The 14,604-nt window shown below is 38.1% G+C and overlaps 3 protein-coding genes across 3 annotated transcripts; 2 read left to right on the top strand and 1 right to left on the bottom strand.

Annotated features, from left to right (window-relative positions):
* The first annotated feature begins 3,051 nt into the window (after positions 1–3,051).
* Positions 3,052–4,705, top strand: LOC116251116 (heavy metal-associated isoprenylated plant protein 47-like). The gene is made up of 3 exons (XM_031625195.2): positions 3,052–3,186; positions 3,521–3,599; positions 4,267–4,705. Exons 1-3 carry the CDS (start codon positions 3,181–3,183, stop codon positions 4,419–4,421), a joined length of 240 nt encoding a protein of 79 aa, XP_031481055.1. The 5' UTR covers positions 3,052–3,180; the 3' UTR covers positions 4,422–4,705.
* Positions 4,706–8,857: 4,152 nt separating this feature from the next.
* LOC116251165 (heavy metal-associated isoprenylated plant protein 47-like) lies at positions 8,858–10,532 on the top strand. The gene is made up of 3 exons (XM_031625272.2): positions 8,858–9,012; positions 9,374–9,452; positions 10,000–10,532. The coding sequence occupies exons 1-3, from the start codon at positions 9,007–9,009 to the stop codon at positions 10,260–10,262; spliced, it is 348 nt and encodes a 115-aa protein (XP_031481132.1). The 5' UTR covers positions 8,858–9,006; the 3' UTR covers positions 10,263–10,532.
* A 1,597-nt stretch (positions 10,533–12,129) lies between these two features.
* Positions 12,130–13,236, bottom strand: LOC116251118 (heavy metal-associated isoprenylated plant protein 47-like). The gene is made up of 3 exons (XM_031625198.1): positions 13,189–13,236; positions 12,993–13,071; positions 12,130–12,471 (listed from the first exon to the last, which is right to left on the bottom strand). The coding sequence occupies exons 1-3, from the start codon at positions 13,192–13,194 to the stop codon at positions 12,194–12,196; spliced, it is 363 nt and encodes a 120-aa protein (XP_031481058.1). The 5' UTR covers positions 13,195–13,236; the 3' UTR covers positions 12,130–12,193.
* Positions 13,237–14,604: the final 1,368 nt, after the last annotated feature.

The following is a 14,604-nucleotide window of genomic DNA, read 5'->3' as shown; positions in this document are numbered from 1 at the left end:
TTGAAGGGTTAGGGGCCTTAATTGGCGCGGGTCTCGTCGTAAAGAGGGGTTGATACGACGCTTATCAGCCGACACAAACCGATACGGATCAATATTATTATGACATTGTCCAAAACATTATCAAACATTTAAATTTTAGATTTCAAAATCAACGTTCTAAAGTTTTTAAACTTTTAAAACTCGTTCTTTTCATCGGTATGTAATTCGTGCAGATTCAAATCACATACGCATGGTTGATTTGAAAAAAAAAATAAAAAAATAAAACGTAAAACATAAAACATAAGGTCAACGTTCAACGTAAGTCCACTGTTTTTCCTCATATATAATATATATAAAGTAATGCTTTCTGAATGGACAATTGAATGACACAGGCTTCGTTTCATTGATTTAAAATTTGAAAATTGCCACTGGACTAAAATTCGTGATTGAATAAAAATTGATGAGATTTTTTCGTGGATCTCTAATCTCAAATATCATACATCGGAATAGACCGAGGGCAATCAAATGCCCTTAAAATCCCGATATCCATAAATCTCGTTAGATGTTTCTCTTGTCATTTTTAGCTTGAATTTGGCAATCTAACTTCTTCCCCACAGGGCCTACATATGCCAACTCCGTTTCGAACTCTAATGGAATTTGAATTCTAGTGTTTTTTTTTCCTGGACAACCAATGCCAACTCAGTGCACCGACCCTCATCTTCCGGATAATATTTTCTTTTAAGCGAGACGGCATGCCTAGGTTTTTAATTTGTCTCATATTTTCATGCAAAGTTATAAACTCGGTGCACAAGTAAATTAATATAGTCATAGAAAATATGGTTTTTTAAAAAAATGCAATAAATTAAATGACCATTTAGAACTTAAAAAAATGCATTAAAAAAACGTTAAAAACATGTTTTTAACACATTTTTTTTTTCATTTTTTCAGTTTTTTATGCCAAAACAATTTTTCTTTTATTTTTATTGCAAATTTATTTATCTTTGATGTTTGTGTTATTAGTTTCTAACTTAATTTTTTCCTCATTTTTAGTTTTTTAAAAACTTACTGTATTTTTTTCAATTTTTCAAGCTCACCGAACTAGCCATTTAAAACTTCAAGAAGTTATTTGTGACTATAGTTCAAACTCAAGGTTGAGACTACAAGTATGATTTGGCAATATTGAGATCACAACCACAATTTAATCTTGAACGCTTAGTTGATTTGACGACATAAATTTGATGAAGTTATGTCAATTAGTAGGCATGCAGTGGTGAATAGAATATACGCACACATATATTTGAGTCTCACAAGCAGCAGATTAACTAACTGGCAAAACAAGCTTAGTCGAGTTCAACATAGCTAATTCTATCCTGCTTGCAAATGTTCAGCCCATTAATTCTATTCTTGTTCAATAAAAATTTATCAACAAAAAAAGAATCCCTTTTGATAAACCAAATAAAAGGAATTTTCTTTAAAATAACAGAGAAAAAAAATGAGCGGCCATACAGGTAAAGCGATTACTTCAATTCTTCATAACATAAACCCATTCACTGCGCCGGCAAATTATGTTTGAAGACTATATTTGCTGATCACAATTTTGCAGGAACTGGTTTGTTGATTGCTTATGTAGTGGGAGACGACTTTAGAAAAGGAAAATGCAATGCGTGCTCCTTTTTAGATATTATATTGCAAACGGTACTGGTTGCTGGTGGTGGCTGTATTTTAATTAATATCCAACAAATGAAATATATTTGTAAAGTGAGTGCCAACATTTAGGTCAACTAGTAACCTGTAATTGGAATTGCCATACTCAACTAATTTTTTTGTCTGTTTGAAGAATATTTCTTTTTTCTATGTTCATAAATGATAAAATTAAGAGCCGTCATTGCTAAAAATCTTTGGAACGTCAACGTACTGCCATAGCGGTCAGGGGAGCCAAACAATTCAACCTCAAATTCGGGTATGGTCAAATTAAACCATTTAAAAAATATATTGCAAAACTAATTTTTTCATTTTTTTAATTAGTTGGGGTATAATTGTCAGAGTGATATATTAATATATTTAATTCTAATCTGTGAATAAATTGCCTGAACCCAAATAGAATAAAAACGATTTTTAATGAGATTTGTATTAAAAAAAAGAAAAAATGGATTTTTTTTAGAAAAAATCAAGAAAACAAGGAACGCTAAAAATGATAGAAACTGAAACGTCGAAACAAGAAATTAAGCTCCACAAGATCATACAAATGAAAGATCAAATTTCAAAAATCGACTGGCAGCCCTGTAACCCACGAATTTTCAGTGGACAAAATCGGCCGACTCAGAGTGAGTCGTCCGATTGAACACTAGCCCACCTGATTCAACCTAAAATTGGGTGATTTTGAAAACCCTCTGCATGGGGAATTATTGTTCGAATCCACAGGAATTAGGCCGATTCAGGCCAATTTTGCAACGATGGTGAGATCGATGCCACTGCCCTCATCGCTGCTTACCACTGGTTCGAATTTTCAGGCGGATTTTTAAACGAGGCTAACAGTTTAAGTGGGCGAGCGGTGAGTTTTGCAGAGCAATTGGTATTTTAAGACTGTTAGATCGTTTTACTGCATTTGGGCAGTAAGGTGATCTTACGTCTTTAAAAAAAAAAAAAAAAAAAAAAAGCTTGTATTGAAAGTCCGAAGTGGTAGTTGCCATGTTTTCTATGGATCCTAATAGGTTTCTAAGCAGCTTGACATGTAGTATAACAGAAGTGTCCTTTTGCGCATCAACGTTGAGAGTTGCTTCATTTGTTTATTTAGAGAAGAATAAATGCTTCACTGCTTAAAAATTTGAAAAGTATCTTCATTCATTCAATTCCGAATCTCCGATGTGATTCAGCAAAGCCACCATTGACCCAGTCCAGCTCCCGACATGTAATGCTCGAGGTTCCCACTTTCCACATCAAAGTTCTTCACGTAGGGGACCCATTAGAGCCGCGTTGCATGGCAGTTTCCCGGAATCTTTCTTCTCCGCCACTCTCGCCCGCGTATACGTGCCTATATAAATGGAAGCTCTTCCATTTAGCAATACCTCACATCAGGAGATCACTTTACTCTCTCCTGCTTAACCAGAAAGGGAGATTCATTCAAGTGTCCGTCTTCGTCAGACTTCTCCACATCCAAGGGGTAACGACCACAGTAGCCTCGTGACCTCCAGTGTTTTCAAGATGAAGGTATGTAAGAAACTCTGGACAAACTTCCTTTCTCTTTAATTTCCCGGTCTTGTGCATTTCTTGCTTCCGTTGTCAAATCCAAAAGCCACCGCCCATTTCCGTCAGTGCCTCTTTTGAAGATGACGGTTGTTGTCGACCAATTTTCCGGCGAACCCTTTCGCCCTTCCCCCAGCCCCCAGCATTAGCTAGAACATTTTAGCCAATTTGTTATAATGTATCTCCACATTTATCTGGAAAGCCGCAACTGTTTCCTGTCGATGGCCCAAGGAAATGACTAACTTTAATTTTGTTTTTCGCGGTGGAATTTACCTTTTCTCCTTTTCCCCATCTGCAGCAAAAGTTGGCGCTCCAATTGGACATGTTTGATGAGAAAAGGAGGGCCAAGGCCATGAGGACTGTCGTCGGTGCTCAAGGTAACAACTTTCTTTCACGATCTTTTTATGAATAAGAATATTCTTCTTCTCTTTGTTTGATCTCAAATTCTCGATGGTGTTGTAAAAAATCGGTCCCTCCACAAAGTCGGGGCAGGGCTGCCGATTCGGCGACTTGCCTACGAATCAATTTTTTTTTTTTCAATGAAAACTACAGAAACTAATTTCAAATAAATATAAAATATCTTTAACAATCGATGAAATGAAGCTGGCATACGACAACCGATCGAATCGGATAATTTTGCTAGTGTTTTTTACTTTGCATCAGTTGATTTTGACAACCAGAGCCAATATCAAGTCAACAAACTCAATTGACTAATTCATCTCTCTCTCTCTCTCTCTCTCTCTCTCTCTCTGTAAACTAATACAAGAAAAATAGGAATACAAGGAAAGCCTTACAAGAATTAATGCAAACAGGACATAGTGGTTGAATCACCAAGTGCTCGCTATTTAACTTCTGATAAAAGCACAGTGCATTGAATTGCCTCACATGCACATCTAAAGGAAAAATGTGCATTCCGATGTCACTCCAATCGGTACCAAAGTAAAAGCACCATCTGAACCCCATGCATGATGATTAATTATTCATATAATATACATATGATGCGCATATTACATAAACTAACCATGGAAATTGTTTGTGGTGCAGGTGTGTTGTCGGTGGCTTTGGATGGGAAGGAGAAAAGGAAGTTGGTAGTGGTAGGTGAGCACATGGATGCCTTTGAGCTGGTGAAGTCTCTGAAGAAGAAGAATTTCAGGGTGGACATGGAGAGCTTAGAAGAAGTGAAGAGCGAGAAAAAGTAACAATTTTGGAATTGTTTCTTTTTGCGTACCGTCCGGCGACGTATCGTCTGCCAAGCAGTTCATCCTGGAGCCTACAACGACGCCCACATTCAACCTGATCCTAATTTCTCCATACGGAAGCGGAGTCGCTTAAATTTTAACAATTTAGAAATTGTTTCTCCCACAAAATGGGAAACCATGTTACCTGTTAGAATCTATGAACATCTCTCAGGCATTGTATTAAAGTGTAGGTGTTCAGAAAAGTAATTAAGAAGGGCTCTAGTAATGACTTCCAGTCGAATTCATATTGGGATTCAGATTGAAGTAAATATTAAGCAGATCTAGATTCTGATTCGATATAGTGTTAAATAAATATCATGTACTCAATGCCTGTAATATGGTTTGGATTCAGACATTAATCTAAAAGTCGGATTGGACTCAGACATTAATCTAAAAATCAGATTTGGATTAGATTCAGATTGTGAATTCATATTTCGAATTCAGATATGTCGTAGATTTTTCTTCATCTGAATTGACTTCGAACCAGAATAAGTAGAGATACCCGAAAGCAGATATGGTAAAGTGTACATTCGGTTTAAATCAGATCCATTGACATGCCTAAAAAATCTAGGAGAACTACTTAGCCACCAAGTTTTTGGCTTTATGGGGAGCATAAACTAATCCAACAACCTATATCATTATTGAAATGAACTAAATAAAAAGGCATGCCTTGCTCCACAGGATCTAGGTTTAAATAAATTAATTTTTAGGAATGCTGATTGGTTTCAACTCTATAGGTAAGCGTTTACGTCAATAAACTTTGACCTGTTTCAACACTGGCTGTGCAATACGTTCATAACGCCCTCATCCGTAATTAAAGATGTCAACAGATCATATTCAGATTAGATATATCCTTAATCATATCCGTTTTTTGAATATTCACATATTCAGATTTGAATTCAGATTCAAATTCGAATAAAGAAAAGTCATATCCAAATTCAAAATCTGAATATGAATTTTGAACCGAATCTTGTCAATTTTTAAAATTTAATAGCATTAAATACATGATATTTGTGTAAAAATGAATCCGATTGAATATTTATGTATATCCGAATCCGATCGAATGTCATCCAAACGCAATCCGATTTCTTAATTGGATATATATATATATTTTCATATCTGATTTTTTTGGATCAAATTGTCAGATATGCGATTCAAGTCACATATATTGACATCCCTATCCACAAGATGAAGATCTGATGCAAATAGACATCGCCAAAGCAGATCTCTTTTTGTCGGCCCCGCCCTCCCCCAAATACCAACCAAGTGTTTGGGTGGTCGAAAATAGCTAAAACCTCCAAACTAAGCTTCCTATAAAACAAAGAATTAGAAATGTCTCAAATATAGCTCAATCAGAAACTTCACGCACAAGCAAAGTGCACTTCTTCACGTGATAAGGAAAGGCTAAGTTTTCGTGGAAATTAGCTCCCCTGACTTGGGTTTGTTTGATTGGTAGGTTTCCCTTTCCTTTTATATATATATATATATATATATATATATATATATATTGAATATCGGCAGGCTGAGTTGGGGAGTGAGAAACGCAATCATGTATTTATCCAACGGAATATGCCGGGCACTAGGTTTGGACGTTTAACAGTTCTGGGTAATGGTTTTCTTTTGATAAATAAGAATAGTATGTATTTCATCCTTTTTTTTTTTTTAGAATTTTTGGATTCTCGCAAGTTGGACTTACTGTGTGTGTACTAGCCAAGTCTGGAGTGGTTTTACTGACAAAGCTCGTATTTAATTAATTTGATCGTGTTTGTAAACAAGTAATGCAGGTATACCAAGCACTATTTTATATTACAAAAGCTGAGAAAAAGATCAAAGGACACGTTTGTCTCTCTTTGCTCCTTTCTTTTCATCCATCAAAGTAATTTTGCAGATGTCGTCTCATTTCTCTTAGCTAGATGTAATGCATGTGAGAGAAGAGAGAGAGAGAGAGAGAGATGCATTCAAGGAATAAAATTTCGGGATTAGTGTGACCAGTCCTTTATTTATCAATATCAATTGCGGTCCGCCTTGAGAACGTGATCTTCAAGTTTGAATTCAATGTTGTAAAAATCGGTTTTCCTCTCGTATCAAAGCTTAAACAAGATGCGATATCGTCATCGTGCGTCGGCTGGTCGCAACCTGTATAAGTTAAGGGATGAACCGCCTGGTCTGTACAGGGCTAAATGAAACTAATATATTATTCGCTGATATTTGAAGGAGTCTTAATTGGCATACGACACACACACAAAGTAGTGCTTTATGTTTAACATGGCGCATGGTTGCAATCTCTTGCTCTCAGGTTGATTCTTCGTTCCCCTTTTTTGTCTTTCGTATGCGTTTCCCTGTCATTTCATTTCTCTGGGGCTTCCGATGCGCCTGGATTATCCTTCTACCCTGCTTTCCAACATTTTTTGCATTTTGCCTTCAATAAATTGCATCTACCGAGCTTCCGCGTTTCAGAATAATTTATAACAGTAATACTTTTCTTACTAATGGCATTCACTGAAGTAGTTGCATGGAATCGGGTGTCAAACGAGGGACCTTTAAAATTTGATAACCCAGAATTTCTCTTTAAAATGACGGAGAAAACGTGGATGGTCGTACTGGTAAACTTTGGTTTGCTCGTCACAATTTTAACGACACGGTTTTGTCATTTGCGCATGCAGTGGGAGACGAATAGATGAAGAAAAAGCGTGCCTTTGTAGATACTACCGGCACCGGTGGCCGGTGGCTGCTGTAAAGTGAGTGCCGACAACTATTTCCTTTCTATGTTCATACATGATGATTGAAACTAAGAGCCGCCATTCAAGGCCAGGGAGCCTTATAATCGTTGGACCAAAAATAGTTAGGCCTGGTCTAACCATCCGACTTCTTTATAATCGTGGGCTTAATAATAGCTGGAGTTCTTTCGTCCCTTTCCTCCTTTGCCCAATAATCAAATGTTACACATCAGCTGCATGCTCTTCCTCTGTATTTTAAATTTAGCCTTCAAATTTAGACATGTAAAAATTGCTGTTCTCTCTCTCTCTTGGCCAGACACATTGATTGCACAGTATTTTATGAGATGCATACTTGGTTGGAATATATATATTATTTTCTGCAATAATTTGATTTCAAATTTGTTGTAGGCTCCAGTGTTGTCCTTGTTGCCAGAAACAAACAGAGCGGAGGACGTCCTTTTAGGAGAGCTACCTTTCCCTTTCTTTTTAATTATTTTTAAAGTTTTAAATGAAAAATAAGAAGGAAGCAGATCCGGACAGAAGCATCTTGTGTTGCATCGGCCATATTAAATGTCATAACAATAATCTTTAAAATTAAATCGGCCATATTAAATGTTATAACAATGATCTTTAAAATTAAATCGGCCATATTAAATGTCATAACACCAATCTTTAAAATTAAATCGGCCAATATAAAGATTTACGGTGTTTTGACAGCCTTGCATTTCCGCTCCGAGGACGACGCGACACCACATTCGTGGTGAGAAAGATTCTCTGCTTAAATAAACGCCCGGCTCTCAAATTCTTTTTAAATTGAAAAACGGCACATGATTTAAGTTTCACCGGAAGCAGAGTCAGCACCTCGGATCTGAGCCCCAGTAAATTTACTGAATCCCAATATAATCAAAATAATTTTTATCAGATTTATTATTTTAATTTTAAAATAAATAAACAGAAAATTAGTTTTTTTTTTTTCTAGAAAAACTGAAGAAAACAAGGAAAGCTCAAATGGATCGAAATTGAAACGAACAATAATTTGAACTTCGCATGCTCAAAGAAATAAAAGATCAAACTTCAAAAAGTGAGTGGTAGCTCTGTACCATGAAATTTCAGTGGATAAAATCGGCCGACACAGAGTAAGTCGTCCGATTGAACATTAGCAGCTGATTCAACCAAAAATTGGTTGGTTTTGGAAACCCTCTGCATCGGGAACATTAGCACTTCAAAAATTATTGACCTGTTCACATTTGACTCTTGATCAACTAGCCTTTGAAAAAGATCCAGTATGGTGAAATTAGGTTTATTCCGAAGTAATAATTCATAAGTGAAACAGGATGTAGCATAACAGAAGTGAACTTGTATGCATCAATTGTTGAGAGTTGCTTCATTTGTTCATTTAGTGAAGAGTAAGTTCTTCACTGCTTAAAAAATTTCTTCATTTAATGGATGTTTGACTCGTTCCGATTTGATACAGCAAATCCACCATTGACCCAGTCCAGATCCCAATATCTACTGCTTGGGATTCCCACTTTCCGCATCAATGTTCTTCTCGTAGGACCCATTAGAGCCTACAGCACGGCAATTGCATAGCAGTTTCCCGGAACCGTTCTTCTTCGCCGCTCTGCCCCGTCGTCCTCCCTTTCTTCTGCGCGTTTACGTGTCTATATAAGTGGAAGCTCTTCACCTCACATCAACAGATCAGTTTACTTTCTCCTGCTAAACCACGGAGAAATATTCATTCAAGTATCCGTCTTCGTCAGACTTCTCCACATTCAAGGGCTAACGACCACAGTAGCAGCCTCGTCACCTGCAGTAACAGTAGTTTCAAGATGAAGGTATGAAGAAACTCTGGGGTATCTTCCTTTCTCTTTAATTTCCTGATCTTGGGCATTTCTTGCCTCTCAAAGCCGAAGCCCGAAACGTTGGAGGAGTTGGGTGTTATATTGCCTCTCTTGTAGACGCCGGTTGTGGTCTACCAATTTTCCGGCGAACCTTTCGTCCTTCCCCCAGCATTAGCTACGGCCTTACGACCGCTTCAGTACCAACCAAGGGTGCCGCGGTTTTTCTCTTCTTTCGCATTTTCTCGTCAACTGTTGCCGGTTGACGGCCAAAGGAAATGAACTAATTTTAAATTTGTAGCAATTTCCGCGGTGGAATTTATCTTTTTTTTTGTTTTTTCTTTTTATTCATCTGCAGCAAAAGTTGGTGCTCCATGTGGACATGTTTGATGAGAAACGGAGGTCTAAGGCCATGAAGACTGCCGTCGGTGCTGAAGGTAACCATTTTCCTTCATACTATTTTTATTAATGAGAATATATATTCTTGTTCTCTTTGAAAGATCCCAAATTCTCAGTGGTATTGTAAAAATCGGTCCCCCACAAAATCGGGGTAGGGCTGCCGATTCGGTGACTTGCTTACGAATCAGTTAGTTTTTCCATGAAAATTACGGAAACAAATTTCAAACAAATATAAAATCTCTTTAAAAAAATAATTGAAATGAAGCTGGCATATGGCAACCGATCGGTTGACTTTCCTAGTGCTTTTTGTTTTTGAATCGGTTGATTTTGACAACTGCGATATCGGACTCAGCTGGCCATGATCAAGTCAACTCTTTCGAATCTGCTTGGTCTTCGATGAATCCAATCACATCTCTTCCACCAAACCCCATAGAAAGTCACGTCCCAGTACCAAAGTAAAAGCACTATCACAAAAAGACCTTAGGACTTTATGTGAACTCCATGCATGATGATTAATCATCCATATAATATACATGTGATACTTATATGTACATAAACTAATCAAGGAAGTTGTTTGTGGTGTAGGTGTGTCATCGGTTGCTTTGGATGGGAAGGACAAAAGGAAGTTGGTAGTGATTGGTGAGGACATGAATGCATATGAGCTGGTGAAGTCTCTAAGGAAGAACTTCATGGTGGACATGGAGAGCTTGGAAAAAGTGAAGAGCGAGAAAAATGAGGAGAAGCCAGAGGAAAAGAAGGCGGTCGAGCAATGGCCGTATGTTTACCAGCCTACCGTCCCGCAACACATCGTCTACCAAGAAGCTAATCCTAATTGCCCCATTATGTAATACCTTGCTATGCAAGTAGAGTGTAACAATTTTGGCATTGTTTTTTCCCAGAACTAGAGGAACCTTGTAAGAATGTATGAACATCTCTCAGGCGTTGTATTAAAGTATAGATGTTCAGGAGAGTAAGATCAGTTGTTCATTTGGGCGTCACCTGTTCGAAAGCTTTAATAGTGACCTCTTTGTTGCTAAGATCAGTTGATTGTTAAAAGGAACATAGATTTACACAAGGGAGATAAAAAGTTCAAATAATATTGTTTCTTCTTCTGCTAACATGATCAGTTGTTGTCGCACTTGAATTCGATCTTGTACCAACTGTAATGTGAAGCAAGCATGTACGTGAGGGACTTTGATCTAAGTACAGGGTCTAACATTGGTTTAAGTTGAACCCTTACAATTCACAATCCGAATCCAGATCTGATCTGATTAAGCAAGGCCCATTTGAATCAGATTCGGTAGCTAACTCTTCGGTCCAGTTCCACCTCCACACCCCGTCCAAGTTTCCTAATAACTGGAGATATGGAAGAATTTCATACCATGTGCATCGGCATGCAATATTTGTTTTGTTTATAAATGTTTAATTGTTTCATTTGTTTTGCTTGATGCATGGAATACCTAAGCAGGTTAATTATTTGTGCATGTATTTTCGATTTTCAAAAAAAAAATGTTCTAAGTGAATTAGAAATGAAGACACTTTCACCAATGCAATTTTTTGCGGTGATAAAGCTTAATAGCAATGTTTAACTGAACGTTGGTGTAGGCACCATCACCGATGTGCCAAAACTCGTATATAAACGTCGATTATTAACCCAGCGCATTGGCGATACTCATTTTTTACCGACATTACTACCAATGTCGGTAAAACTTTATCTCGGTAAAACCATTACTGACGCGTAGCCATGTTTCACGGGCTTGTTCTGGCTGACGATAATGCCTCGATTTTTTTGTAGTGGAAACTGATCTCTTGGTGTGGGGTATTGCTGAGTGGAAGAGCTTCCATTTATACAGACACGTATACCTGCAGAAGAGAGGGGAGGAAGCATAGCACGTATACCTGCAGAAGAGAGGGAGGAAGCATAGCAGAGTGGGGAGGGGAAGAAAGGTTCCGGGTATCTGGTAAGTAATTGCTGGGCTGGTGGATCCATCGGGTCCCGCATATTGCGACCCTTTAAGTGGGTCCAAAGTCTGAAATATTCCGGCAATTAATCAAACCTGGTTTAACCCAAGTCATTTCTATGATATTCAAAAGTTCCAGTATTTAAACCTGGTTTCAGATCGAGTTAACTTTGTATTACATTTGAAGCCTGAAGGTATATTAGCTTGGTTTCTTCGGCATGTCAGGTAGATTCAAACTTTTGACATTTGGGTGTCTGTCATTTTAGATATCCATCGATGTGAATTTTCTTTTTGGAACTTACTGCGCGAATTCTATTAACATCTCTAACGCGATTCTAGTAAATTTAAGCTAGGTCTGAACTCACGGCGCCTGCCAATAATCCTTTCCATGCATGACGACCCTAGTTGGTCGTCCCTTAACAATTCCGGCTTGTTCATCGTCGGTTTTGACTGAATTTTCTTGCCGAACGGACATCTTGCAATTAAGTCTTGATATAGGAGAGTCGGTGGAGGCCATTAATATTCAAAGCGGTACCAGTTTTCGGTCCCAGAATTCCACCAATGGCGACAAGAGACAAGTGCTATATTCTTGTGTGGAAAAGTTTGAAGTCAGCATCATTTCCTGCGTTCCAAAATCTGCAATATTCTTGTGCGACAAATGGTGCTCTTCTTCAATCATCAATATACTATTCTATTAATGCACTTGGACAATTAAGAATCTCCTATAGTTCGTAGTATCTAGTTAAATGCTTTTCATGACAAAGCTAATAAAGAACCATGTCCTCGAAGATATCGTCCTCCCTCCATTGCATGTTTGCTCACAAGATTGAGCAAGTAGGAGGGTCTACCCAATAAACAGGCGGCCAGTTGTGTTGGCATGCACAGCTACCCCCCGTCACGGTCGGAGGCTTGGTGTCCTTATCTTCGGTACTTTTATCACCTTCGCCTGCGTCCTTGCTCAGTGGCGCGAAATTAATCATCTGAGTGTAGCCTACTTTCTTCCTCAATGCTTTCACCAAGCAGACTGGGTCTACGCCTTCTCCGACCACCACCAGTTGCACTTTATTCTCTCCCTCCAAGGCCACTGAAGTGACACCTGTACCAGAATGCGGCGATGGCTGTGAATAAACAATGACATATAAAGCAGAAGAATTTTTCAAGTTCATCAAGGAATATGAAAGTTAAAATAATATTGTTTGTTCTTCTGATAACTGAAATAAAAGTAAGCTAGAAATCGCCTTTTTCAAATGGCGGCTCAACTCAGCATCATCTATGACTCAAGATGTATAAAAGTTAGAAGACCTAGAACAGATTTTTTAGTGGGCTTGTTAGGCTATATTGCTTTGTCTTGAAGCACGATTAGTTGTTACCAAGTTTTGCACTTGAATTCCACCTTGTACAAAGCTCAACGTGAAGCAAGTACCCGGGGGACTTTAATCTAGTACAGGGTCTGACATGGGTTTAAGTTGAAGAACCCCTTCAATTCAAAATATGAATCCTGATCTGATTAAGCAAGACCCATTTGAATCAGATTCTCTAGCTAATTCTTACGTCCTGTCCCAGCACCACACGCCGTTCAAGTTTCCAAATCAGAGGACGAATTGAAGAATTTCCTACCATGTGCAACGGCAGCAATTTTCAAGGCTTTAGTCCTGCACTTCTGGCAGTACAACGGGACATCCAGCACCAACTTTTGCTGCACCAGATTCACCAAAAAACTTCTTATTTACAAAAACAAGGGAATATCTAATGAAAAACTGCAAAACAAAAGATATGAACCAACTAAGCACAATTAGATGATAAGAATGTATACCGCCATTGTTGCAGATCAAGGCAAGCGAAGTGTTCACTTCTGGTTGATACACAAGTTGGAGAGAATGGCAAGCGATGTCGTCAATTTATATGAGTTCGGCAAAGGTAGGAATAAACATATTAGCGCTGGTAGGCATAGAATACATCTTGTTCATTAGTGTGAAGAAGGTGACAGGCGATTTCTTACGGTTACCAAATGTCAGCCTCAAGCAAATTTTCCACACGAGATATTTCCAGGAATCGGGACCTGGTGGGGGCAAAGCAGTGTGAATAACAAGGTCTCTTCCACAGATGGACTGGTGCATCGATCATTCATCGCATAGTCTACGTTGCATCAAAGTTTACTTTGAATCGCTAATTGGTCTAAGAAAATAGTTGACAACCTCCATTTGTTTGGTTTAAATTGCGCAGAAATGAGTAACACTAGGAAAAGCTTTGAAGGTAAGTGCCTTGATATCACATCACTGGTCGCTTATGCGATTCTTAAATCATGAGTCGTGGTGTGGCATAGTCTTCTCTCGACAGTCTTCTTCAACTTTTTTTTTTCTAACAACATAGAGAAGAATAAAAGCAGGGTCAAGAGAGGAAGTTATGACCACAGGCAGACCTGGCAATTACCAACCAGTTTACAATGTCAAGAGATGCAAGTATAGCATATATTTGCATATACTGTTACATATATAATAAGCCAATGTGGACAAACCCTTTCCTTGTTCTCAGCATCAGGATCACATCATCGATATATATTACGAGATATGATCAAGCTGGAGAACATTATATATATATATATATATATATATATATATATATATATATATATATATATATATATATATTGCTGAAAAAGATTACGGTCTAGATGTAGACCGAGCGAGAGAGTGAAGAAGTTTGACCCGTATACGATATGCGTGTTTGACTTCCTCTTAGCAGTTTAATTCCACTTCTTGTCGCCATTGTTGGAATTCTGTGACCAAAGACTGGTTCCCTCACATTCCACAGCAAAAGACAAACAGTACCATACGAAGGAAGTGAAAACCGACCGCAAGCACTAACCTGAATATTTAATGGTGAGGGGAAGACCAATGAGGGTCGCATGAATGGGGAAGTCGGCTATCGGTAGATGCAGTGAGTTCGGACCTGGGTGTACCCAGAGTTACTAGAATCGGATTAGAGATTTTAATGGTTCATAGGCATTAATCTGATATTGGACTCAAATTTGAGCTTGGTGAGATGGAAATTCACATCGATGGACATCTAGTTTTGACAGACATTTAAATCTGATTGCATGTTCAAAGTTTGGATCTAGTGTTTTATTTTTTTCATATATATCAATCAGCCACATTAAGTCCACCAGCAATCACTATATCATATCTGAATCCGATTCATTGACCTCCTTGGGTCTATGTCCTCATGCATA

The sequence above is a fragment of the Nymphaea colorata genome, chromosome 3 (assembly GCF_008831285.2).
Source record: "Nymphaea colorata isolate Beijing-Zhang1983 chromosome 3, ASM883128v2, whole genome shotgun sequence".
In the NCBI taxonomy this organism is placed as follows: domain Eukaryota; kingdom Viridiplantae; phylum Streptophyta; class Magnoliopsida; order Nymphaeales; family Nymphaeaceae; genus Nymphaea; species Nymphaea colorata.
Note: the sequence above shows the minus strand (reverse complement) of the source record. Positions and strands in the feature narration are given on the sequence as shown.